This window comes from Camarhynchus parvulus, chromosome 3, assembly GCF_901933205.1.
Source record: "Camarhynchus parvulus chromosome 3, STF_HiC, whole genome shotgun sequence".
Classification (NCBI taxonomy): domain Eukaryota; kingdom Metazoa; phylum Chordata; class Aves; order Passeriformes; family Thraupidae; genus Camarhynchus; species Camarhynchus parvulus.
In genome coordinates, this window is record NC_044573.1 from 23,596,091 (window position 1) to 23,623,637 (window position 27,547).

General features: G+C 37.9%; 1 protein-coding gene across 5 annotated transcripts in view; it reads left to right on the plus strand.

Annotated features, from left to right (window-relative positions):
• The window catches only part of EML4 (EMAP like 4), a 147,847-nt gene extending 120,814 nt beyond the window's left edge, over nt 1-27,033 (plus strand). For all 5 annotated transcript variants that reach the window (XM_030944913.1, XM_030944915.1, XM_030944914.1 and 2 more), the window contains 13 exons: nt 1,248-1,343; nt 3,510-3,644; nt 3,867-4,002; nt 5,818-5,969; nt 7,481-7,606; nt 7,721-7,852; nt 8,455-8,522; nt 12,443-12,531; nt 13,704-13,801; nt 17,810-17,897; nt 19,157-19,255; nt 23,604-23,734; nt 24,205-27,033. In XM_030944913.1, coding sequence (XP_030800773.1) covers nt 1,248-1,343; nt 3,510-3,644; nt 3,867-4,002; nt 5,818-5,969; nt 7,481-7,606; nt 7,721-7,852; nt 8,455-8,522; nt 12,443-12,531; nt 13,704-13,801; nt 17,810-17,897; nt 19,157-19,255; nt 23,604-23,734; nt 24,205-24,669 — 1,815 coding nt within the window. In that variant the 3' untranslated portion in view covers nt 24,670-27,033. The remainder of the gene's footprint in view (nt 1-1,247; nt 1,344-3,509; nt 3,645-3,866; nt 4,003-5,817; nt 5,970-7,480; nt 7,607-7,720; nt 7,853-8,454; nt 8,523-12,442; nt 12,532-13,703; nt 13,802-17,809; nt 17,898-19,156; nt 19,256-23,603; nt 23,735-24,204) is intronic.
• The last annotated feature ends 514 nt before the right edge of the window (nt 27,034-27,547 follow it).

The following is a 27,547-nucleotide window of genomic DNA, read 5'->3' on the forward strand; positions in this document are numbered from 1 at the left end:
GTTTCAGTACATAATGTGAAAGGAGTCCTGGCACTCCTGTCACTCCAACAAACCAATGAAATTTACATACTTGGAGAGAGATCTTTTTCAGTGTGAATAAGAGTGCATTCCATCATTTTAAAAGCAGGGAATTTTTTGGGGACTGGGTTTTAGTTTTTATTGATTCTGTTTTGCACTTGAAACTGAATTAGATTTCTTATTACAGTCTCACATGATTGCTCACTAGACTGAAACAGTTTGTGTGCAATATCTAGAACTGGTTTTTTACTGCAGGATTTATTAACCCCCCCAAGAGCTGCGTACAGTGCCAATGCTGTCTTCAAGGTTCCTTCCCACCTAATAATTCACATGTATATTTGCATATTACTGCTCAGAATAGTGCTTGGGAATAATAGCTTTAGCCACTTCTATTTTCATAATTTGTTAGAGAATGAAGTTCAAGAATCAACTTCATGATAATTTAAGTCTTCTCCAAGTCTTTCTACAAATGTCCTTGAAACAGCTGGTTTGTGCAAGTATGCATTGCTGGGAATAAGTATGGTTTTGAGATTTTTTTTTTCTCTGTTCCTTTAATTACGTGTAGCCATATATTTACCATTTTGTTGTAAAGTTATTCAAAGTAAGTGGTTTCAGTTATTTAATACTGAAGATGCTGCTCTACCTCCTCTGTAAACACTGTTTTATTCAGAAAGTCTTACCTTGGCCGCAGTTTTACCAACTACATGATGAAACTGCTGGTGTTTTATGACCCATAAGGAAAAAACTATGCTTACAGAATCTGATAATGTAGTTGTGTGTATGTGATGGTGGCATTTAGGGAGAAAAACCACAAGTGGAGCTGTGTGTCTGTCCTCTGAGACCAGAGGAAAAACAAAATATTTATAAGAATAGCAAAAGAAATCTCTTTGCTGTCAGCATGAAATTGCAAACAAGAAAAAAAAGCACAAACAAAAAACCTAGCATAAAAACAAACAAAACCAGAGTAAAGACTTGGTAAGATGCTTCTAAAGCTTTCCTAGAGTGTTATTTGAAGGATGATCATTTTTTATGAGATTATACAAAAATTTATGTCTGTTTCTAAGAAAGAAAAAAAGGATAATTCCCTATATATATTGAGGTTGTAATTACTTTAAAAGGACTTTGTTAATTTATATTTCTACTTTTGTGGATTTTTTTAAATACCTCTACCCTGCCCTGTTTGTCAGTACTTTGTCTGTACTACTTTTTTTTTTTTATTTTTCCTTTAGGATTCTGGTACTCATTTGTGTGTAATTGATGACTCTAATGAGCATATGCTTACTGTGTGGGATTGGCAGAGGAAATCAAAAATAGCAGAGATAAAGGTAATTTTTGCACATGAACATTCTGAAATACAAGTGGTTTTATTCCTATAAATACAAGTTTGTGAGAAAAGCTTTTGATCTTACTTGGAAACTGCAACTGTGTAATACTGATGGCTTGTTTAAGGGTTCCACAGAAATGTATTCTTACTTGTTTATTGGAAATGGTTTGAATATTGAAGGGTTTGGAATTGCATTTTACTCATCCTTAAAAGCCAATGCAAATGAAGCAATTGTCTAATGGTTTCTTAATTAAAAAAAAAAAATCCTGGGAACTTAAAGAAACTAAACTGACGATTCAGTCTGTAGTGGTTAAAAAAATAAACTACTTCTAAACATTCCACATTTCAATTTTGTCTGAATCAAATTCCGATTATTGATTGTCAGTGTGTGTCTCTTCTCATTTGAAGTCCTAAGTACTTTCATGGATTGCAGTCATGTCCACTTTTCTTTTTGAAACTTTCCAAATTTCAGAGCAGTGAGATGTTTTCAGAGATGCTGCACTCAGTGCTCAGATAAAGTTGATTTCCCTGGGAATACCCAATCCTTGTGTTTCCAAGCAAGCAAATATTTCATGCATGTGGAACTATTTGTCTGTTTTTAGAAATCATGCTTGACAAGCATATATGTCTATATCATTACAAACTTGCCATTTCAGGTAACAAAATCATGTTGGTTTGACCTATTTTCTCTAGATTATGTTGACCAATACTAACTGTATACTACAAGTTTTAATTTAATTCTTTAACAGTATTTTCATTTCCTTTTTGATATTTATGTGAAACTATTTGGCATATGCCTTGTATTTCCCGTTCACTGACGTTATGTTTTGACTGTTTTTTCACTCAGGGGAGTTCCTTGGTGTTTCAGAATTGGCTAAAAATTATTTGGCAGGGACAGCTTGCCCTTCAGAACTTATTCACATCTAGGGGTTGGTCTTACAGTATCTTAAGCACCTTCCACAGAAGATGGTGTGAGCAGAGTTGCATCCCTTGAGCTGGGATGCGAAACAAAAGCTGTTTCTTAGCTGAACTCCATTAAAGTTTTCAGGCCTTAATTTCCAAATGATTTTTTTGACACAGCAGATTTGCTCCTGTGAAAACTCTGTGAGAAACATAATTTAATAAATATGGCTATGAACATCAAAAATTGTTCTTTAAAGTAAGCCAAAAGTTGTGAAGTCAGAAAAATTGCTCTCAAAGACGTGGCTTAACAGCATGCTTATGTATAGATCGCAGAGCAGCTGGGGTTGGAGGGCACTGCTGGAGATCACCTGCCCAAGCCCCAAGCCAAAGCAGGTTCACCTAGAGCAGGTTGCACAGGATGCTGCCCACGCAGGTGTTCAGTACCTCCAGAGAAGGAGATTCCACAACCTCTCTGGGCAGCCTGTTTTGAAATCCTGTAGAAATAAATGCATTTACTTTCTTGTTCTGTTGTCACTGCCTGCAGGAGATTGGAACTATCTTCAAAGACAGTTTGGTTGAATATATATTAGAAGTTAAGTAAATGACCAGTCAGTTTGTTATGTTTATAAAATCTATTGGTAAAATATGAAATACTTTAAGATATTAGTAATTCAGTAAAAGTACATGCAGCCAGTAAAAATACAAAGGTGGGACTCTATGTTTCAAAGTTTTGAGTTATGCAGACTTCTCTTTTTCTTCTTTGTGAGGAGGAAAGGAAGCAAAGAACCCAAAAGAATCTTTACAGAATTTCAGAAAGAGAATGATGGATATAATCCTACAATATTATTGTTGTCTTACTTGCCTCTGTCACAGCTTTTTTATCCAGAATAGCAAATAGTCAAAAACTAAGCAGGGTTTTCAATCCAAACAAGTGTCTTTTATGCATTATTCATTGTCCTTGGCAGAAGTCTTAGCTATTCGAGAGAGCAGAAGCTTTTTGTGATTTAAAAGGGATTGTAAAATCCTAACTTGTGTAACTGAAGTTTAATAAAGATCTGTTATGTATGTGAAAAATCAATATATATAAAATTATATGTGCAGTCATTCAGACAGCTGACTTAGCACAGAACACTTAAAAAAAACTTTCAAGCATACAATGAGCTCTCTAGTTTTACATATCTCTGTTCTGAAACTTGGGGGTTTGCATGTGTTTCTAGAAGTCAATGTCCTATCTGAATAAATATTATTTCTGTTATTATTTCAGACTACAAATGAAGTTGTTCTTGCTGTGGAATTCCATCCCACTGATGCAAATACCATAATAACATGTGGCAAATCTCATATATTTTTCTGGACCTGGAGTGGCAATTCGTTATCAAGGAAGCAAGGGATATTTGGGGTAAAAATATCTTGATATCAGGACAGTTTTAAATCATTGGAAATCACATTTTCTGTACATTTGCTTCGTTGTTACCGTGTACTGTCTGATCAGAGAGGTAAACATACAAAAAAAAGCTAAATTCTGCTTGTGTGTATGCAGGGTGTAAGAATGTGGGTGCATTATTCTAATTATGTAACGAGTACGAGCAATTATCCCGTTCTCTTACTTATTTTGTTTCAGAAATATGAGAAACCCAAATTTGTTCAATGTTTGGCTTTCTTGGGAAATGGTGATGTGCTCACTGGAGACTCAGGTGGGATAATACTTATATGGGGCAAAACTACTGTAGAAGCTACTCCAGGAAAAGGAGCTAAAGGTAGGAGATGTTTGGGGTTAATCACAGATTTTGCATAGTCTGTAGAAGACAAACATAAAGGTTGGCATTAGGGAAGGAATAGAGAAATAGGCCTGGGGAAGGAATAGAGAAATAGGAATAGAGAAATAGAGCATACACTTCCTGTCAGTAACAGGTGGTACTAAAATCCTACAAGTCCTATGAATTTGCTGACTTAAGAGCAGTCTGGAATTTCTCTATAATTAATGACACTGTGCATGAAATGAATGAAAACTACTTTATCTAAATGTTTTGCATTTTTAAAAAATGTGGTTAATCAGCTTTCCTTTGATCTGGTGATTTGAAAAAGGCTGTAGGATCAGTTTAGGGATTCTGCAGGCTGCCTTTGCCTCTTAAGGCTTGTGTTGCACCATGCTTAGTCTCATAGGAATTCCATTAAATGGTGGAGCTGACATTAATAGGACTAGTATGTGAAGTACAATTAAAATGCTTTGTTGTAGCAGTTACATGAATAACAGTTTCTGGTTTAGCAGACCCTCAAGTCTTGATATACTTTAAAAAAAAAAACTTTGAAATTTGAAATTGAACTAACTCTTTAGAGCAAAAGCTTTTGTGCAAAAGAAAGGAAAATTATTTGTTACCCAACATATGCAGACCTGGCACAGTTGAGCCCTCATAAATTCAATGATAATTCATTTTACTTGGCAGCTATTTCAAACACTCTGGTTTAAATTGGTATGCCAGGAAAACATTCATGTAAAAAGTACATTTTTAACAGTAAGTCTGATTTTGTAGGTAAATCTTTTTTTCATCTTTCAAGTTAACTGCAGTGGAAAAGTTATTCAACATAATATCTGATATTTAATTTTTAATTTCTTGTGCAAAAATAACCTTTTTTCACTATAACCCTAAGCATTATCAGATAGAATATTTATTTATGTTGGCTTAACTGACGGTGGGGTTTTTAGTTGGTTTATCACATTAGATTGGTCACAGGACTTGATCTCATACTCCCTTTCACAGTGAGAGCACATTGATTTGAACTGACTTGAGGCAGAGTCAGCAAAGTTCAGCTCATAGCTGGGTGCTGCTCCACTTTTTCTGTGATTGCTATTTGAAAATATGCACCACCAGAATCTTTTGTTTAGTTTTTTTTAATTTTCCAACAGCAGTTCTTTTGATGTGAAGACCCAATGAGGATGCAAAAGGCTTCTTTTGCTACCCTTGTTGTTTAATTTTCTCATCTCTTTCATGCTTCCAAGTATTTTCCTTTGGGTAGACTGCTGTCTTGATAGATGCCAAATGCTGGTTGTACTATTTTTATGTGTGGCAGCACATATCCAGCTTTAGATATTAGGTTCATGCATCCTGGAAACTTTGCTATAAATAATTGGCCTTTTATTCCCAAAAGACTATAGACAACAAGTCTTCTAGTTTCTTTAAATAAAGTAGCTTTACTTATTTTCTAATAATGACTTGCTAAATATTTTTTGACTCTAAAAGACAGTTTCTCTTGCATCTGGAAAAACTGTGTTCCTTTGGAAAGCAGAGAAATGAAAGCATTCTACCAGTTGTTGGTTTTGGTTTTGCCTTCACATTTTGTAGGACAGTCAATCTAAAAGAGTTTTTCTTGAGAAAGGAGGGCCCTTTGTTTTATCTTTTTATCCTGTAAGAAAACACTACCACCTTGTGTTTGCAATACTAAGAGCCTGACAGTCCAAATGTAATTATTATTATACACTTCCTTTATTCTTCTGCCTAAAGGCAGAGCTTCTCGTAAACCGCAGGTAAAAAAATGAGTAGTGTTCTTTCTTATTTTCTTTTTTGTGCTAATAGGAGTATATCAGATAAGCAAACAAATCAAAGCTCATGATGGCAGTGTGTTCACACTGTGTCAAATGAGGAATGGAATGCTGCTAACTGGAGGTGGGAAAGACCGAAAGATCATCCTGTGGGATCATGATTTGAATCCTGAAAGGGAAATTGAGGTAAGAAAGCAAGAGTGACAAGGAAATTGCCTTGAAGAAGGTATTGGCTAGCAAGATAGACCCTTCCCCACTCTTAGTAGGGGAAGTTAGGATGCAGCCTTCTGGTTGCTGTTTTTTCAGTGGATGACAATGTTTTATTATAAAAGTGTTTAAATTTTAGCCTATAAATGAGCGTATATGAGGCTTCGGTTCTCCTGTGTTTAAATTGAACAGAAATGTTAAGGGTTTTCTTTCTTCAAAACCCTTCCTTAGTTGTTTGGGGTTTTTTTAATTCATCCTGTTTGAGAGTATGTTTGAGGATATTCTTTAGTATTACCTGTGTTTTTAAAAGTTTGCCTCTCTGGAGAAAGACAATGTCACCAGCATTTGAGGGTTTTAGTAGAACATTTGACATAAGATAAACAAGGGGCAGAATACATATTGGAATTCTGTAATAATTGATGATTAATAAGCTATGATGAGGAACTTCTTTTAAATTTATCCTAAACCGGGTGCTCAGTGAATATGTCTGTTCTTTGTGATTTGGCAATATGGCAGTGCTAGGTCAGTGAGCATGACTTGGAAAAGGTCATGCATTTTGGATTATAAAAACTTGGGTTTTCCCTTATCTTGAAATAATGTGTTCTCCTTAAACAGTTCTTTAAACTCTGTTTTACTCCACTTACCTATTTTGCATTTTTAGTAGCATTTTTTTCTTAATACTTCAGTTCAGTCTAGGATTTGTTACTGCCTTGCATCTACTACTGCCATTAGAAAACATGGCAGTGAAGGTAACCACTATCATATACAATTCCTAGGCTTAAGTAACACACTCTATTCATATTCAACAGTGTCTGTTTTCATTTTGTTAATAATGTTATGTTAAAGCTAATTTTTACGTTACCAGAGTCCTGACAGATTGATTTTTATATCTTGTTATGTTATCACTTAATGTATTTTCTCATATGAAATAATTTAGAAAACAAACAATTGCACACTGTAAAAAAAAAAAAAAGCAGTGTCTTAGAATTCAAGCCTGCAATAAACAGTCATTAAAATTAAGAATCATTGCTAACATAAGGCATATGAATATTTACTTTAGGCTCATCAGGAAACATTAAGAAAATCAGGAAGCATTTACTGTGTGCTACAAGATTTTTCTTGGTTTTCAAAACCTGTTTTGGAAAGTAAATAGTAACTGTGTATTATGCCTTTCCTTATAAGATGAGTTGTAAGGCTGTGGAGTCCATTTGTTTAGTGAATTTGACACTTAAAAGCTGTGTAATTTAATTTGTAATTTTTTTCTACTGAAGTTATTAAAATGATATAACTGTGATTGTCTTGGAATAAGATGTTGTATGCCTGCACTGAACAAATAGATGGGGGAGGTTTCAGGTCAAGCCCTGATCGAAGTTATAATAATTGGATTGTTCCTTTTTACTGAGAGAACTCCAGTTCTGATACTGTCACTGTGCTCTATTTGTGATCTGTCAGGATGCCTGATGTGGTTTGACAGATGTTTCTTTTCCCAGGTTCCTGACCAGTATGGAACAATCAGAGCAGTAGCAGAAGGAAAAGCTGATCAGTTTTTAGTGGGTACTTCACGAAACTTTGTTTTGCGGGGAACGTTTAACGATGGTTTCGTAGTAGAAGTACAGGTGAGCATAACGTGGTTTTTTTAAATGTAACCCAAAAATGTGAAGATTTTCTGGTGTGTTATTTTAAGAATCTTAATTTTATTAATTGTTAAATCACATGTGGTTTCTTTCTAGGGACATACAGATGAACTCTGGGGACTGGCATCTCATCCTTTCAAAGACTTATTTTTAACATGTGCCCAAGATAGGCAAGTTTGTATGTGGAACTCTGTGGACCACACACTGGAATGGACCAGGCTGCTAGATGTATGTCAACTCTTTAATTTAAATATAAAGCTAGAAAATAGGGAAAAACATTTAATCTCTGAAACCTCGTCCCACCTGATTGCAAGCAAAAATCCTACAGTTATGCTTTTAAAAACAGCTATCTGAAGCTTTGATAAATTTGGCAAGGTTCATCAGACATTATGTAAGATGTAATCTGGTTACTATTGCTTGATGTCATTTTGACAAGCCAATTGAATAAGTCTTAGTCCTTTATTCTTGTTACAGTTTATTTTTTTCCCCTGTTATTCAAACAATCTGAAGAGGGTATTGTTGTGAAGGTTTGGCTTTAGGTGTCCTTTCCTTACTGTCATTCATTTTGTAGTTTGGCTAGTTCTCTGCTAATATCCAAGCAAAATCAGAAATGTTTTTTAAACAGAAATGTTGGCCTTTTACTCACAAGGTGTTCTTGCAGTGCATGTCACTGTTACTCTGAGAGAAAAGCTGAGAGTTAGCATGCTGCTAAGTGATTGGTTTTTCCTGTGTCAGCTCAGCTGAGACCTTTAGGACAGCTTTGGTCTAAGGAGAGGTGCTGGGCCCTGGTGATGCAGCAGGGCAGTAACATGTCTGTGCCTCCCGTGCAGGAACCCGGGCACTGTGCGGATTTCCATCCCAGCGGAGCAGTGGTTGCCATAGGAACCCACTCGGGCAGGTAAACGCCTTCCAGCTGAGCTATGATGACAGAAAGTGCAAAGGAGACACTTTGTACAGTGCACCTTATAATTGGAGTTCATTTGCTTTTTATTCTTTTTGCTTGAGGTTATGGAGCCTATAAAGCATGGCAGAAGAGGGCAGAGCCTCTTATATGTCTTAGACAAAGAAGAATTGTCTGGTTGTTGTTAGGCTGGTTTGGTCTTTTTAACATGAAGTGTTAAATGAAAGTCCAGATCTTGATTTATCATTTTTTAAAACTAGTTTTTTGCAGGGATTTCTATGAGCACCCCTTATTGTCTGTTCCAAGTATCATATATTTCAATGTTATGTGCACGTTACATTTCTTTTTAAGACAGGTACAGTACAGATCTTTGTCCTTCCCAAATCAAACATACTTGCAACCTTTTAAACTGAGGTGGATAGGCAAGTGAACAGACTGGTATTTTGATTTTTGTGTAAGACAGAGTTCAGCATGGCACACTGCTGCACTGAAGAGTATCACTTCAGTATCAGAACTTTTCCTGTTCTTCCTGAAGTGATTGTGCCTTTGCAAGCAAAGGCAAAGGACAAACTGAGTCTTTTTGACTTGGGCTTCTTACAGTGGGAGAAAAAAGTTACTTTCTTTCATAGTCGGACTCTGGCTTGGCATCATCTCCCAGGAAGGGAATACCAATTAAAAAAAAAAAAACAGGTTGTTCATAGCATTAGAAAGGTGAGAGGAACGCATATTAAATCTACTAGCATTTTTGTTCTGTTTTTCAGTTATACCTCATGGTTGATAACTTGATGATAAAATCATGCCTGGTGCATGTAAGAAAATTGCAAATATTTTTATATGTTTAATTTGCCAACTAGAATTTTTTTCCCTAACCTCATGCCTAAAAGCCATTTGAAGTTTGGTTTTTAGAAACTGCTAAGCATGTGCAACACCCTTAAAATTTCCTGGAATAATGAAATGCTAAATATTTTTAGGGAGTTTCCTTCAAGATGAAGATGCAGTTTGCCCTAAATTCATTAGGTATAATATCAGGCTACAAAACCAAGTTTACCTTCTAGTAAAAACCTTGCTGAGCTCTTGTATATTTGATTACCACATTGAACCTTTCCATCTTAAATTATAAACATTAAATTGAATGAATGTTTCTGTCTTCATTAAACACAGCAGAATATACAGGCCTAAGAGTACTTTAAATGAGTAAAAGGGAAACAATGTCAGTCTGTTTCTTCAGAGTTTTTAGATGTTTTTGAACTCCTATTAAAGCACAGTCAAGGCATGTTACATGGCCAAAGCATCCAGTCTGTTGCTCGCTTTTGGTTGACTTTTTTTTTTTCCCTCTCCTGGAGCATTTAGTGTTATGTTTTAAGTTTGGCACATTCAGTTTAAATTTTTATTTTTAATTTACTTGAAGCAATGAGTTTATACTGCGTTCAAGAAGTTTATGATGGTGGCCTTGGAGTTTTTTGGGTTATTTTTTTTACCTTCAGTAAGAAGAGTTTTTAAGCAGTTATATTTTCACCATTACATTTTAGTGTGTTCTGAAATTGTATAGTTCAATGATGGGTTTGAAATATACAAATGCAACTGAGTTGAAATGAGACCTGGTAAGTGTATAAGTGGATGAGAAATAAATGGAGTTGAGTCAAGATAAACAAAACAGTTTTAAAATTACTGCCTATGCAGCAGCATCATGCAGTGCTTTCTGTGCCAGAAAATCTGGTCCAAGGGAGTTATTTCCCAAGGAATGAGGGCTGTATCATGTATCTCGATTAACAAAAGAAAAAATAATCTCAAAACCATAACAAATATTTTAATAATTTGATTAATAGCCTAAAAATCTTAAAGTAAATATTAAACGAGACTAATCTGTTTAGAAGTCAGTAAACCCAAACCTTGCATGTGTCTGTTCTAGTGCTGCTCAGCTTTCAGCACAGAGGTGAGTAAGGCAGGGAAAAGGAATGGAACACTAAGAAAGTTGGATTTGTTGGTTAAAGTTGAGACATCAAAAGAAAACTGACTTTTGGCCCTTTTTCTCTATTCTTGTCTGTTGTTTTACAGTGGTGTGTTTCTTATCAGGTCAAACATCATGCTTTTGCTGGGTTTTTCACATATCACTTTCCATGATAAATATTCCAGTATCATTTCCCCTTTTGGGCTGTCTGCACAGGGTCTACTGCAGGTTTTGTTACCACTTCCATAAATACCTGCTGTGGACCTGATCATCAGTTGTTTGGCAGTACTAATTCCTTCTGTGGATCCTCCTGCTTGCTAAAAAGGCACAGCTGGAAAACTAAGAAAGTTTTTTTTAGGCACTTCTCAGATCCTTTTGCCATGCTTCCAGTGGTACTATTTGCAGGGAATTAGATCTTTCTGTGACTAATCATGTAGAATATCTTGAGTACTGAGCATATGAGTAATCAAAGGCGCTGTGGAAAAAAAGACTAACAAGAATCTAACAAAAATGTTAATGTTGGTAAGAAAACTGAAGGCTGAAGGGCAAGGTTAGTGTAAGACAGAGCCACAAGGAAATAAATCAGGCAATAGAGGCAAATCAGGTAAACATTACCTGGTTTCCACTGGTTCTGTCTGTCTTGCACACAGGTTATTCAGCAGTCCAAGCCATGTGGGGTGGGGGTTTTTCTATGTGTATTTTGTTTAATTTCTTTCATGTGGCTCTCTAACCACAAGCTGTCTTAAGCCATTGGGACCAGGCTGCTTTCCAGTTGCCCATCTGTTGGACCCTGGATGAGCGCAAGCTGGAATCTCATCCCCACCCATAGAAAGCAATGTTTGATGTTCCTGGGGTTCATTTTACAACTTTGCTGTGGAATAAATGGTCCCAGGTTTAGCAATGTTCCACTGAGTTCACTTTGAGACAGAGGGTGGAATTCCCTTGCTCATTTCCACAGTGTTTGAACTTGCCATTAGGGATAGAAACCTGCTTGTGGCATATGTTCATGGCTGTGAGGGCAGAAGTTTGGAGCAAAGAAATTAAATTCTGAGTACAGCTCCAATGTATTAAGCCATATTGACACCTTCTGCTTCATGATCTGTGGGTATGAATACATATTTTTTTAAATGGTCATTGTCTGTGTGTTGCATTGTTCAGTGTATTTAGGAGTTGGGTGGGCATCAGACCTGTTGCAAAATGCTCAATTTCTGCCCTTCTTGCACATCTTATTGTCAGTGGCCATTTTGGTCTGTGTGCCAGTGAGTTTTTGTAAGCATCTCAGATGTGCCTCATAAATAATAAACTGCAGGTTAAAAGTTATTGTTAAAGAATAAAAAATGCAGTTAATTACCTTAGCTATAAATCATCCAAGCAAGAAATATAAAATAATGTGCTAGTTTATGAACCATCAAATTCTAGTGAATGGCTGGTTATTCCTTCTTAGTTTAATAAAATTATTCATAGAAATGAAAAGGAATGAGAGAAAGATACCAAGCTAGAATAGAATTTGTGTTCACAATGGTACAGAAATGTTTTCCACTTACATCTACTACTTCTATTTTTTTTTAACTTTGCTTTATATAAGAATTGAAAGATCAGTTTTTATCTCAAAACTTATCTCCAAAATAGGGAAGTAGAATGAAATTCAGCTTAAGGCATAATGATGATAAGATGCCGTCATATTTTCTGTTTGGTAGCATGTTTATTGTCCAGTAGACGTTTTGGTGATTATTACAGTGTTCAGGAAAGGGGGGAAAAATTGAATGGTACTTAGAATCTTTCATATATTGTTCACTGAAACTTGTCTTGCTTTGTGAACCAGAAAAGTGTTCCATTAAAAACAGATGTTCTCTATGCTGCCCTAGAGGGGCTAGCATAAGATGATGAAGGCAGGCAGCAATTATGGCTCTTTTACTTGTTTTTTTTTGTTTAGTGGAAGTGATACTTACTGGAATTCTCCTCTCTCTAGGTGGTTTGTTTTGGATGCAGAAACGAGGGATCTGGTTTCAATACACACTGATGGCAACGAGCAGCTTTCAGTGATGCGCTACTCAGTAGGTAGGCAGACTTGGACAGTCAGAATAATTCTGATAAACCAGATGGATGTTCTGTTGAATGGTGTTAAACTAGTCCCCAGGCATTAGAAAAGGCACAGCTTTGAAAAAATTGTTTCAAATGCTTAATGTGTAACTGAGGATTTGCTTACGAATTTGTTTGTGTGTACTAAATCCTGGAATTTTGTGACTGCAAACATCACCATCACCTTTCTCAGCCTTTTCTTCATGTTGAACTCTGCTGTCATAGTAAATGGTAGCTTTGGTCCCCCCCAAAAAAGTTCTCAAATAGTTGACAGGTTAACAGAAAAGTCTGTAAAAAGCTTAATATTTCAGTGATATTTTAATATCCTTTTTAGTTAGTTTTCAAGTTCGTTAATGCAAACCCATAAAACTAAGTTTGTGTCTGTCTGGAAGTCAGAGCTGTTTGTGAAGTGTTTGCTCTGGGATTACATGGAGTCCAAACCAGTGTTGAGTCTCCTCTTCAGACAAGATATGACAAATAGTCAGAGGCTGACTCCTCTCTGTTAAAACAGGATGGAAGAACACGCTTGTAATTTTTTTTTGTTTGCTTTTGGCTCACATGCAGTGTCAGCGAGGAAAATGTTCCTCTGATGCTGCCACATGTGCCAAGCACAGCAATTTATTTTAAATCACTGATGTTCATTGACACTTAGAGGTGTTTGATTGTGATTTTTGGCAGCTCTTGTCCACATATATTTTTTAAAAGGAGACAAGATAGAATAGAAAAATGCTTATAATGTTTGAAAATTCCAGATCTTTGTATGTTTAGTGTTGATTTATTTGCAGTCCTCACCTCCAAAGTTAAGCTATCTGTAGACTAAATACTCTTCTGCATTTTTATGGTGCATAAAACTCAAGTCTGCCTGCTGTCAACAGCTTTCAGAAATCCGGTGCAGTCTGAGGGTTTATATCCTGTCCATTGAACACTTATTCTTTAAAAAAAGCAGAAGTAAAAGAACTTGTCCAAAAAACGTAGCCACAAAGTAAACAGATACAGCTGAAAAGAAACATAGTGTAAACTGTTATGAGTCCTTCAGTACAATTCATAAGGAGTAGTTTAATTTAGACTATTGTCTTAGCAATAAACCTGAAATAATTAAAATTCACAAAACAAACATTCTATTTACTTATATCAAATATTCTGTGTTGCAGATGGCACCTTACTTGCAGTTGGATCCCACGACAACTTTATTTACCTCTATGTAGTAACAGAAAATGGAAGAAAGTATAGCAGATATGGAAAATGCACTGTAAGTTTTGGAGCATGAATAATCATTTACATGATTATAACATCTTGTAAAATGTGTTTTGATGTTATACATACATTTAGGTGTTAAGCAGTGAAACTCTTTCCAGATTCATGTTTTTCCCTTTTGGTTATATGTTTTATAGGGTTTTTTCAACATTTGGTTGATTTTAAGCTTCAGTCTGTCATGGCTACTGCATCTCTTAGTGTTCAGTGATCACTTTTGCATCTCATAAGACTAATTTTTCAGATTATTGCCTTGTTTCTCTGAAATGGGAAATTATCAGTAAAATGGAGAAGTGCCTTGCACCTATATGCTGAAACTTCTTCAAGGAAAATATTACATTTGTTTGGGGATATTTTCCTCCTATTGGTAAAGTACTTCTTGAACCAACATAATATTAGGCTGGTGTAATTCCATTAGGGTGTGTAGTCTTGGGAGCTGCAAATATACATTGTTTTCAGTTGCAATTGTTACTACAAAATTTGTTCTTGCGGGATCTGCCCCAGGGTAAATAGATCTAAATTTAGGGTAAATAGATCTCCATGGGTTGTGGAGTCTGTTATTATTGTTACATAGGATGAGGTTGTCCCAGTGCTAAAAAGACAGACTATTTTTCTATAAGTGCTTAGTTATATAATATTCTGGCCTTAAGTTCAGCTATCTTTCAAGGTTAGTGAAAATATTTACATTAAGAACAAGTGAAACTTCTTGAGATATGCAAATTATGTCATAGGAATAATTTCACCTTTGAAATGTGACACACACTAGAGCATTGGGGTCAGAGCAGCCTGTGTGCAGCTGTTGTGGGGACACAGGGCTGCCAGGCAGGCAGCAGCACTGGCTTTGCCCCATCCCTGCAGAGCCCACAGGGAGCTCAGAGCAGGGCCCCAGTGGGGCTGGCAATGGATGTCTGCACCTTAGTACAGCGTCTCACCTCAACACTTATTTTTTAACCATAGAGTATAAAATCAGAGATGGCTAATCCTAACATACATAATATTTAGTTTTCTACGTATTTCAAGGCCTTTGTGAGCTTTTTGAAGATATTTAAGATCATTTATTTCTATGCATTATGTATGTGGAGAGAGCATATTGCAATTTAATCCAACATCTGGATGTCCCTCTATCCAGCTGCCTTGGCAGAAAAGAGATTTGTAGAAATTGGTGTGGGAGAATTGAGCATTGTTACACCCAGGCAGAAGTGTCAAAGCTTCAAAGCAGATTTCTGTTCTGCTTTTCCTTTCAGTGTGAGTGACTGCATGTAGAATACAGAGTCAGCAGCACGGTTTGTGTCGGGGCTGAGCTCCCTGCCCCTCCCAGCCGGTGCAGAAGGCAGCGATGTGGAGCTGCCGGCCAGAGCTCACTGCGAGGCTGCAGATCCAATTTCACTTGCCCTGCGCCTCCCCTGTGCTCCCTGCCAGGCCCATACCAGCTTGATGCTAAGCAGGGAGACACCCAGGCATGCTCAGGAGCCGGAGCACTCTCCTGGCACTGCATCCTTCTGGCATTCTGTCATTCGGTAGCCTCACGGGTGACCTCCAAATAGTATGACTCAGTCCTCCTGGTAGTTAACTTCTGGTTGTTTCTTCCAGCTTGAATGCATTATTTGGATTCTTTCAGAGGGATTTTATCTATTGAACCAGAATTAGCTGGTTCATAAAGGCTGTATGCCTGCTGTTAGGTTTAAATCCCCTCTCAGTCACAGCCAGGCATTCTGCTGCTGCTAGAAAGGCCAGTCTCTAGACCTGTGGGTCTCTTTCCACAGCAAGGGATAGTGTTGGCTGTGATCAGAACTTCAGATGAGCCAAAGCAACCATTTTGACTAGTGCAGCTGTTTTTTGAGGGCTCCAGCTATGCAGTCAGCAGTGTGAAGGTGTGGGCTGGGGCTGAGCTTCCAGCATGTCAGCAGTTCCCGGGTAGCTGCTGCTGTCTCTGTTTGCCTTACATCAGAGACACCTTAGCAAAACAGGAGTCAGTGCTGGGCATTTACTCACGGAGCTGTGGGGTGAAAGCCACAGAGTGGCTTCAGACAGCCACTCTGAAGTATTTGGTACACTGAAGTGATTAGTGTGCCTGTCCTAGAGGCTGTGGGCATTTTGAACCTTGTACCACTGAAGTCTGAAACAGATAAACACTGCCAATGGAGGAAGGAGTTTCCATTTAGTCAGATAGTTTTCATAGCTGGTAGTAATCTGAATCATTCATTGTATATAAAGGTACAGAAAAGGAGAGAGTAAAATGTTGCCTTATTGGTGGCCAGCTACAAAAGAAAGATTTTAATGGAAAATGGGATCCTCCTATTGCAAATATGATAACAATGTTGTGCTCCAGTTCATCATTTGGTGATCACTTGCCTGAAGGGATTTTGCAGCCTGGAGCCCCCTGGCCAATTGCTTTGTTCCCTCCCCCACCACCCCAGGAATTTTAACAGCTGCCAAATGTCTGTCAGGATTTAGTAAATGACTGACCAACTCTTTTCCGTGTTGGAGTTTGATTGCAAATTGGAAGATTTGGAAAAGAAGGGAGGGAGAAAAAAATCCCAGCCGATTGTGCACTTTTTTTTAGTACCAGGTTTGCATGTCAGTATCATATGTCTTTCCCATGACTGTAAAGCAGTTATGTCAATACACAGTTCCTCTGCTTGAGGCAGAGACTACTGCATAAGTAAACAAATCATAAAGGCCAACTTTTCTCCTAAATGTTTTTGCAGTCTCTCACAGAGAGACTGGGAACAGGGAGATGGGACACGGGTGTATTTCTACATGTAATTCTGGAAGCAATCAGGGTTTCTTAGAGTCCTCTGTGGAAGAAGCTGGCGTGGTGGGTGGTACAGCAGCCAGTGCAGAGCTTCTGCATGGCCCTGGTGTGGCTGCTGCAGGCTGTGCCAAGAGACCCTCTGGGGGGCTTAGGGGACATCTTGTTCATAATGCCCCTGAGGGAGGGACACGGATTGATGTCTGTCAGTCAAGAATGTGGCAGTTTGTTTCCTTGCAGAATGACTCTGAGAGGGAGAAAATAGATGGTCTTACAAGGGGAAGAGGAACAGTAAGAAGAAATGGAAGGGTGGAAGAGGAAGAGTGACATGGATGTCACTTTTATTAATTTGTTGTCCATGATTCCTACCTTATATAAATCTGTGGCTTCTGTAGAAGCCTTTCATAGCTTTATTATTACTGTTATTATTACTCTGTTACCTCAAAAGAAGTTTGTGCACAGAAAAAATACTCTGTCCAGCTGCATCTCTCTTATTCCTTAAAACCAAGGCCAAGTGCTTAACCCTCAGTGTGCTCCTAATGGTGATAACTAAGCAACTAGACCAAAGGGTTTTGATTCTTAATAAAGATGACCCAGTGCCTGTAGAGCAGACACCTCTAAAAGCTGATGCTAACATGGTGCAATGCAAAAAGCACAGCAGAGCCTTTCAACAAGCTTAGAAGTGTATTCTCGTAACACCAGTCCATGATCCTGCACTTCTGCAATGGTGGTTGTTAACCAAGATATCCTAAATTTTTAGGATAAGCAAGGGTTATTTGCATGAGTGTGCATTTAATGGAAGTTATTTTAAATGGATAGAGAAATAAAAAAATCCTATCTGTCACTTTTTTGTTAGGATCTAAAACTGATCCTGTGCAAGTTACTTGCTTTTCACAATTAGTAGCAATGTGTATGTTCCTAATTCCAGTATAAATTGGGGCTCATCCATATTTCAGCATCATGCCTTCTAGGAGTAAATCATTCTGGAGTCCAAGAGGGCCAGGCTTTACAAGGGAGAGCTGGAGAGGCACGATGCCCAGCCTGTGTTTGTTTAGCTGTTAGGGAGTGTGGCAATGGGACTAAGGAGCCTTTAAAGGCACACAAGTGAACTGCAGCCGACCTGGGGCATGTGGGAAGGTGATGTTACTTTTTTTTTTTTTTTGCTGTTAGCTCTCCCATCTGTGGGTGCAACTTCTGCTTCACTTTCAATTAAAATCAAATGTTTCACATTGGTGTTACTGCATTCTTCTTCAGGGACATTCCAGCTATATTACACACCTTGACTGGTCCCCGGACAACAAGTATATAATGTCAAACTCAGGAGACTATGAAATACTATACTGTAAGTATGAAATTAAATACACTGGAACCAGAAATACGTATTAGCTGTCAGAGTATTTAGAAAAGTGTGTTTGATCAGGACTGTATGAAATGCTTACTGACAAAGGGACTGATTTGAACTTGTGTAACCTGATATCTTGATGTTATTCAGAGCTGTGTGTTACCTAATGGCAATGCCAAATATAGCTTACTTCTTTACAAGGTCATAAATCAGTTTAACAGTGTAGAATTTACAGAACAAGTGGCTCTACGACTTGATGTTGGCCAAAAGTTCTGTAGATTGAAAATAATATATACAGTTGTCTAATTAGTGTCAACAATACCAGTTATTTTGGGGGAATAAAATCAGTGGGCCAGTGCCACAGTTCTCTGCTGGGATTTCTTGTTTGAAACATTATCCTGGCTGGTGGTGATGAAAACTAAGAAAAGCAGTAATGCTACTTTAATGAGTTAGTGGTGATAATGTTTTTGTGTTTGTCTTTTTTTAATATGTGAAAACATAAATGTAACACATAGTGGTTATGCCAGAAGTTCAACTTCAGTAATGCATATTAATTTTTTTTAATTGGGTTTTTTATTCCTGTCTTCCTATGGCTTTAACTGAGTCCAAGAGGATTGTTGGTTTTTTCCCTTTACAGGCAAGAATTGCCAACAGTTTAAATGTTTGTCACCTTAATATATTTTTTCTGCCTGTCACAAGTTAGGTTTCAAATGTTGATAGTGCAGCCTATCAAAAGGAAGTGTTGGTACTTACAATTTCCTGTATAGGGAAGAAAAGGACTGTGACCCCTTGTTACTGGCTTGGTGTATTGCAAGACAATCTTTCCTTTTCTAGTTAAAAGTTGTCACAGTCTGAGGCTTCTCTGGCAGTAGTTGCTCTCTGTTTCAAAAACGCAGCTTTCTGAATGATTTACTGAATTCTAGCATATCAGTGGAGCTAGTAGGAAGAAGAAATTATTCTATTACAGACTACATTAAAGCATTTTGTAGAGTTAGTAGCAGGGTACTCAAGTTGCAGGGAAGTGGTTTTGAGGTTATGCTATCAGGAGAGGGAAATGAGAAGTAAATGTGACTCATAAAAACCAAGTAAAGCTTCAAGTATCTGGAATTTTATAAAGGTGCTGGTCTGTCTTTGCCTCTGTAATTTAATTCCAGATTGGATTTAAGGCGCATTTATTTACTGCATTAGCGTCTCTTCAAAGAGCACCTATGGAAATAAAATTTTGCATTGCATAACTCATCATTCCCTTTTTTTTACAGGGGACATTCCAAGTGGCTGTAAGCTAATCAGGAATCGTTCTGACTGTAAGGATATAGATTGGACAACGTACACTTGTGTGCTAGGCTTCCAAGTGTTTGGTAAGCACTGTTTAACTTGCTTTTAAGCTACTAACACTGTGCTTTTGTGGTTTTGTTTGCTTCAATTTCTCATTGAAAGTACACTGTCAATGATTATTAAGGGATGGTGCTGAGATCACACCCCAAAGTGACTGACCACAGTATTTGTCTGTGCTAAAGTGCACCAAGTGTTCTATAGACAATGTATAATTGATTTCTATTTAGTTCTTGAAGTTGGGGGTTGACTCCCACTGTCATTTTAGGCCACCAATTATGGAGGCATTGAAACAACAGGCTTATATTTTAAAGTGCTCATATGGCACATGTGCATTCTCCTTTGTTTACCTCGTTTTGGGACAGGAACAAGAGTGTTACAAGTGTAGGTTATAGTTCATAAATTAAAATTATGACAGCACTTTGATACCTGTAGTCAAAGGTGAGTAATATACTCTGTTTGTAAAGAATAAAAATGCTTTAAAGCATAAACAGATTTCTACCTACTAGTTTATTTTTAAAATATACAAAAACGATTTTAAAAAGCTGACAGATCTGCTTTTAATAGTACCATTTCAGACTGTGGCAAAACAGTTCAAGTTGCTTTTTCTGTAGGTAGGTCTGTTGGCCATAAATGAGGAACTTCTCTGTGAGGGGTGTAAAAGTAAGGTTCAGCCTCCCGGTGATGTTCTGGGACCAGGGTTGGGAATATCTCTCTTCCACCACTGAGATCGGGCACCTCCTTCTGTTCTGGTTGAAATAACAAAAGCAAATAAATCAGCAAATTCTTTAGAGGTGAGGATTAGATCTACAAATCTTCTCTTCACAGCTACTAGGAAGTCAACTTTGAATACCAGGTTACATGCAGGATAGAAGAAAAACAGTGAAGTGTGAGTCCTTTCTGTAGCTTCTGACACATCTCATGTGTATTTGAGGGCTGTCATGTGCTCAACAAGCAGGCAGCCTCAAGGGATTGAGGTTGGTGTGAGGGCTAACACTGACACACTTGTGTGGCATATTGGTTGGGTGGGGGGCTTTTGGTGCTTAATAACCAGGCAGTATTTTCTTTTTGGATACCAAAGATCTGAGATAGAAAAGAAAAGAGGTCAGAGAAGGAAGCTGACTAATTGATAGGCTGCATAAATATTTCTGATTTCTTTGCAGCTTGGTATGTAGTAGAAATAAAAAGGAGCATGCTCTTTCTGGAGCTAAATATTGTTGCTTATTGCTAGTTGGATGAAAATATTGACTTCCATTAGGCTGAGAACTGTGAACCAGACTTCCATTTTGTATTTGTAGTATACACCTGTGTATTTGCAGGTGTTTTTATTCAGTCGGTCTGGGTGAAGTAGAAACATCTCCTGATTCTCTGATCGTGTAAGCCCAGGCAAACAAGGAATTGGACCACAGCAGTCATTTCCTCATTCACTTTGCTACTGACTGCAGTAATAGTGCAGCACAAAAACCTTTTTTAAAACAGGGTATCAGAAGATTCCGGAGAGGCCACAGAAAGTGAAATCCTTTGCAAGGACTGCATTTTCCTTATGGAATAGGCTTGGAGCTGAAACATTTTACGTTTTTTTGCAGAGTGCTTAAATCTACCAGAAACATGGAGGTAGCAGACTGTGTTACTACTGAACTTTTACCACTACGTTTGGTAGTAGAGCAGACAGAATTAGGGCAGCAGCTCTCTGAATGCCAGGGCTTTCCCAGAAGTGTCCTTTACTCCTGACATAAGGAGGTGAGATGTGGGATTGCAGAAAGAGTTTGATCTCACATCTAGACCACTGGCTTTGTCTTTTTCACAGCTGTTATATTGAAGTTGTTATTAGTGGCTGGGGCCAGGCTGGGCATGAGCAGTTCCCATAACCACTGCTTTGAGAAACCATTTTACTTATTGCTTTTGGAAGTGGATAAGTCTCCTGATCCTGGCTGCATTTGCTTTTGGATTAATACAAACTTCAACCACTCTGAATTAAGTTTAATTAGTTTCAACTACTCTCAAAATCTTCAGTGTGCCAGAGGACCTGGGCATGAAATAGATAAAGCAGATAATGTGGTGGTATTCCAGAGCACAACAGAATATATTTAGCCAAGACTCATCATGCTCTAATTTTATACTGTCTGCTAGTCTGATACCCTTTGCAGAATCTTAAAGTTAGGGTTTGACCTCAAACAAAGGCAAGTATTTTCCCATTAAATCAGACAGTGCAGCTAAGCCAACCTATCAGATACTTCCTAATCTGGCTTTGACCCAAGGGTCAGCAGGCTCAGGGATCCAAGCAAGGTGGAGACTGCTCATTGATGCTCAGGAGAGAGAGGGTTAAGTTTGTGGGATTTGGTCTTTGGGGGTATGTGTTTTACAGTTCAGCTCTGTGGGTAATGTGCCATAGGATCAGGCATCACACAGTTGTCAGCAGGAGGGGGAGGATGGAAATGTGTGGTGTGGATGAGAACAGCATCATTCCTTTTGGCAGTGCTGTTACTGTTGGCTCAGCAGTGTCATCACTCTGCACCCCGAATGCTTGAAGTCACTCCGGGCTTTGCTGCACATTTCCCACAGTTTTGCCTGAACAGATTCTTTTGAGAGGCTTACTGCTGTCAAGCAGAATTTGTTAAAATTCTGTTCTGGCTGCTGTTGTGCCTTATAATAAAGTCCTATTACTTTGGGGGTTTTGTTATTTTTACAGTTATTAAGAATTTTTGCAGTTATCTTAAGAATTCCAGACTCAGTCATATTAATGTCTTGGATTTTTTTCGTGCTTGCCTGTTGCGTTGAAAGAAAATCCTGCTGTCTTATGACAAAGCAGCCTTACCTTTGGAGCTGCTAAAGGACTTGGCAAATATAAAAGATGTTTAATAAAAGCTTCAATCTTGAATATTAGTCCTTTTAACCTTAAATGAAAAAGAAGAGGAAATTAAAAAGAAGAGGAAATTGCATAGTTCTTTGTCAAAGCCTGCCTAAGGTGGTAGCTGAAACTTCAGGCATTTATTATTCCCACATGATAACAGTATTTCATACATAGAATGAATGAGGAAAGGTAAAATTCATTCATGTTGAACTGCTTGAAAATTCTTAAATAGTATTTATTTTTTCACTTTTATTTCATTGATGTGAGAAAACTAAAATGTTTCTGAATACTTTCCTTAGCACTTCATGTCATTATTTAGTAAATTACCTACAATGTAGCTTATTGGCATTGTAACAAGTTTAACAAGCTTCCTTTGTTATTCTTCAGAGAAAATAAAGTTCTTACTCCACCCACTGAGGAATGGGAAAAAACAGATTTAAAGTTGAATGCTCTTTGCCATTTTGCTTAAAAGCAAGAAGATAAGGCAATTCTGAGTTGGCTTTTTGTGCTGTATAAAACAGTGGACAGCACATCCTTTTTTTTTTTAATTGAAGTCAGCAACAGTAAGGGAGGAAGAAGATATTTTCATATCTGATAATCAACAGCCCTCTTGGTCAATTGGGCACAGAGGTTTTGGGGTGGGTGGTGAAATTTGAGGGGGGAAAATTCCAACAAACTCCTAGACCTAATCAGAAACCCAAATCTGATTTTAAAAACATGGTACCTTTGGCCTGTTTTATAATTCCTTGCTTACCTTTTGTTCAGCTTTTCATGCTGATGTGAATTGTCTGTTTTATTATGGGAATCTGTAATGTTTTTATGTTTTGTTAAAATAATTTTGTTTAGAGTCTCCCCCATCCCAAATTTGATCAGTGTTTTTCATCTAGGAAATGTTGTTATTCTTTTGTCTAGACATATCTGTGTCATTCTTTTGACTTAAAACCATATTGAATTGTACTTAAGCACTTGACAGCACTTAAATCTATGAAACTTGCACAGGCTGGGTGTCTGTGCTGAGTATCATCTATCAGTTGTCTTCTTTGAATTACACAAATACTAAGATTTAAAGTACAAGAAGGCAAACAAATGAAACCAGAGAAGAAACCAGAGGACCACAGTGTGCAGTACCTGGGTTTGCCTTGTGCTTCAGCATCACTGTTGCTTTTAAAATGTCTGTGCATGAATGACAGTATTAAGAGTTACCAGTTTAGCAGCAAACTTAATTTAAAGATAAGGTTTAAACAAGACTGAGGTTTTGAACAGGAAACAAATGTTAAGCCCAAGGTGTTATCCTGGCTGAAACTGAGGGTTTGGGACAACAGGTGGGAGAGAAGCATTAGACTAGCAAAATATTAATGACATTTAATGCAATGCACATCCCATTTTCCAGTTGAATTTCTGTCTTACCTTTTGTTCATCTTGCCTTTTCTCACAGCTTCATAGATTTTATTTTTGTTCATGAATTGTCTGTTGATTTGTTTCCAAAACCACCATTGCTGAATATCTGCTGTGCTCTTTCCTAGGAGTTTGGCCTGAAGGATCTGATGGGACAGACATAAATGCCCTTGTCAGATCCCATAACCGAAAAGTGATAGCAGTGGCTGATGACTTTTGTAAGGTCCATCTCTTTCAGTATCCCTGTTCCAAGCCAAAGGTAAGTCTAGACCAGTCTAGTCCATGTGCTTGTTTACATTGCCTGAAGCCTTCCTTGCTTCCAGCATAGTAGTTTTGGAGCCTGGCAGGCAAATACTTCTTTTATATCCAAGAACCCCCATTAATTTTATATATAAAATAGAAAGTGTAAGACAGTATAAATAGGAAACAATATACCTAAAGGAAAAGTGTCAATAGTTGTCCTTAAATTTTGGAGACAAGGCTTGATGCTTTGTGTTTGCTGGCCTTAGAGTGAGGTCCATTAATTTTTCTATAAAGATCTAACTCTGTTCCAAGTTGCAAAGAAGAGAGGAAGTATTGTAGGAAATCTAATATAAATATAATTCCTTGCTCTTTTGTGAACTAAGATCTCTCTGGAAGGGCTAAACAAAAATATTAGTGGTTTTAAATTTCCGTATCATGTGCTCTTCCAGCCAACATGTGATTTATCTTTCTGCTTGTTTTCAATAGGCCCCAAGTCACAAATACAGCGCTCACAGTAGTCATGTGACAAACGTCAGCTTCACCCATAGCGACGGTCACTTGATTTCAACTGGAGGGAAAGACACGAGTATTATTCAGTGGAAACTGGTGGAGAAGGTAACTCTGCCACCAAATGACATTGTCCTGGATATCGGTGCCACCAAAGTGCCCATCCCTGCCAGTGAGAACGCTGTGCAGCCTCCTGCACATCTGCCCCAGCCTTTTAACGAAATGAACCAGAATGAAAGTGTAACTGGCAGCTCTCCAGCTTCCTTGGAGAGCAACCTGGAGCAGTGTGTGGAGCAGAGTGAGGAGCACAGCGAGGAGCACAGCGAGGGCAGCAGCCTGGACCCCGCTGAGCCCAGCTACGAGGAGCCCTCCAACGAGCTGAGCGAGGAGCACAGCGAGTCCACGGTCACGGAGGAGCAGCAGGATAACTCACCGCTGTCCTAGTGCTCCCGCCTCAGGTGGTTCTTGTTTCCCCGTGGTGTGCGTGCTTTCATTGCAAGGGTGAGGGTTCAAATAGGGAAGAGTAGCTGAGATTCATGACCACTCCAGATTTTGAGTTTCAGTGAGATTTTTAGTCTGAGCTTCAGTTCAATGTGTGGAACCATCCCAAGGGCCTGGCTTGATGGTCTGTAGCAAGATCTGGTCGCAGTTAGTAGTGGACATTACTATAGATCCATTTCAGTTCTGAAATTGCTGTCAGGAAGTGGCGTGAAATACATACTGGAAAAAAGGTTAGCTCTGAGAATTAGCTGAAGTAGGCCACCTTAACTACGTGGAAGTGCTTTCTAGAAGAACTGAGCTGATGGGAAGCGCTGAGCCATTCCAGCTGGGAAGCACTGTGCTGCTTTTTCCAGTTGCAAAGACAACCAGAATGAAAAAACCAACCAAAAAGCTCTTGGTAGGGCTGTTTTCCTTTGTTTTTCCTTGAGAAAAATAGAGGAAAAATAATGTAACAATGCCACATGTATGGCAATGCCTTCTTGATCTAACACATATGCAATTTTCTAACACTACTAATTCCTCGTGGAGTCTGGATGTGTTCAAAGTTGGTCTGCCCTGGGTGCTGCTAGTTCTAAGGCAAATCCTGTGAGGAACGGCGTCGACTGTTCCATTTTCACAGACTCTTAACTAGCAGACTAACCACATACTGGCATGTTTCACTTTTCATGACCTGAAAGTTGACTTAAACTATAGGACGTAATTGTCTCTTCAAAGAATTGCTTGCCTAGAGAGTTGGAAACTTGAGAGAATCTTTTACAGTGACTTTGATGTGAACAGCAGAAGAAGCATGACAAGAATACAGAAGTCAGATGGGCTCCAGAGTTAAACTTTAAGCCTTCAATCAGAACTTGCTCCATCCTTAGTATGAAAAATATAAATACAGTTAACTTAAATTATTAAATTGGTGCTTAGAATTAGTATGTTGATACATTTTTCTTCTGAATTTTTAGAGGTATTTCTTTAAAATCATTAAACTGCAATCTCTACTTTCTGTTTTTTCCCCTGGCTCCTTTAGCAGTTGTGGTATAAGCATACAGTAATTTAGATGATGATGATGTGATTTTTTTTGTTTTCCCTAGACTTGCTGATCTATTGTTTTTGTGATTTTATTTCCACCCCACCCCTCCCCAGGTTGCTGTAAGCCATGCAGCTCTCATGTGGCTATACCTGGCCAGTTACGGGATATCTTGGCATTTGTTATGCATTTGGAAAGTACTTTTTTTTACAAGGTTTGTCAGATAGCTACATTTTTTTCTTAAGTGCATACATTTCCTACTTTAAAAAAGATATAGATTTACTGGCAGATATCCATTTCCTATGTACTTGTTTATATTTTGATTACATAGAATTTTCTTTTTTTAACTTGCTGCATTGTGCTGGTATTTTAGTTCTTAGTTAGAATATCATGTTTAGAAACTTTGGATGAGTTCATAAGTCTTAATTGTGCAAACGTTTACGTGATTGTGCCATTCCAAAGTGCATCAAAACTGTCATTCCCTTTCTAGTATCTTCTCAGGAGAAATGCTACAGATCAGGTATTTAGTCATCATTTGGAAAGATAAAAACAAATGGACTCCCAAAGGACATTTAGAACATTTATATATAAAATATATAAATATATATATACACACATATATATATATAGAAAAAAAATATCCTCTTGTTTACAACAGTTCCAGAGAACCTCAAAGTAGTGGCCTTCAGATGGAGGGAGATATGGATTCCAAGCAACCTATCTGTTTAAACTGTGCTCTGTACATAGAGTTTTACTGGAGAGCTCTAGTATGCCTGACTTGCAAATCTGCCAAATAGCAGCAGTGGAAGGTAAAGTTCATCAGCTCATCAAAGTTCCTGGTTACAAATGAGGAATATGCTGTAGGTTTAGAAAATAATCTTAGTAAAGGAGAAGGGATAGTAGAGCTAAGGAGGCACAGAGAGCTCTCTGTCATTTTTATGAACTCCACATAAGCAACACATTTCTCTTTGGAACATCTGTCACCTGGGGTTGCCATGTAAGTGAGAGTTAGAGTTGTGATATTCTTGTGTAGTTCAGAAGACTCTACTAATATGCAAAAAGCCTTACAGCTTTCAATTGCTGGCAACTACTGTTTAACAAATAATTAAATCTGTGATAATGGATGGAAATGGGATTATGTAACTGTAGATGTTTTAGAAAAATAATTGTGAATGAATTATGATTAAGAGTGTTTCATGTGAAGATGTTTGAGCCATTTCTATCTATCATGCATTCCTGTCTTGAGGCAGAAGACTTTGAAGATTAAAAAAAATAAAATAATCAAAATAAAATATTGCAGTGTCTTTCTTCATATCTGTTCTGGTTCCTTCTGTACATAAAGTGGATGCTGTCATCACAGTCGCAGTGTCTGGGTCTGTGATTTTGAAAGAACTTTCTCAACATGTGCTTTTTTGATAACCTCCCAGGCTGTCTAAAAATAAGTTAACTCAGTATCATGTGTGCTATTGTCAGATCTGAATATTGCTCTTGTTTATGTCTCATAAGTTCTGTGACCTTTCCCTTTTTCATGAACAGCTGGCATTATCCTTCTGTAGGTAATTGATGAGTGGTAGAGTGTTACAGACAGATTTTTGTCCTGCTGCAAAGTGCAGTCTTCCTTCCAGGGTTCTGCCCAGAAGCTTTCTTCTGGAAGTCAGGAGAGAAGTACAGATTTATTTTGGCTGTAATGTATTAAATACCCCAATGTTTCCCCACTCCTCATAGTCTCTGTCCAGCTGCAGGTGCAGAAGGTCGCAGTATGCTGAACATATTCTGTGTGTGAGATTCCATCTTTTCAAAGGCTTT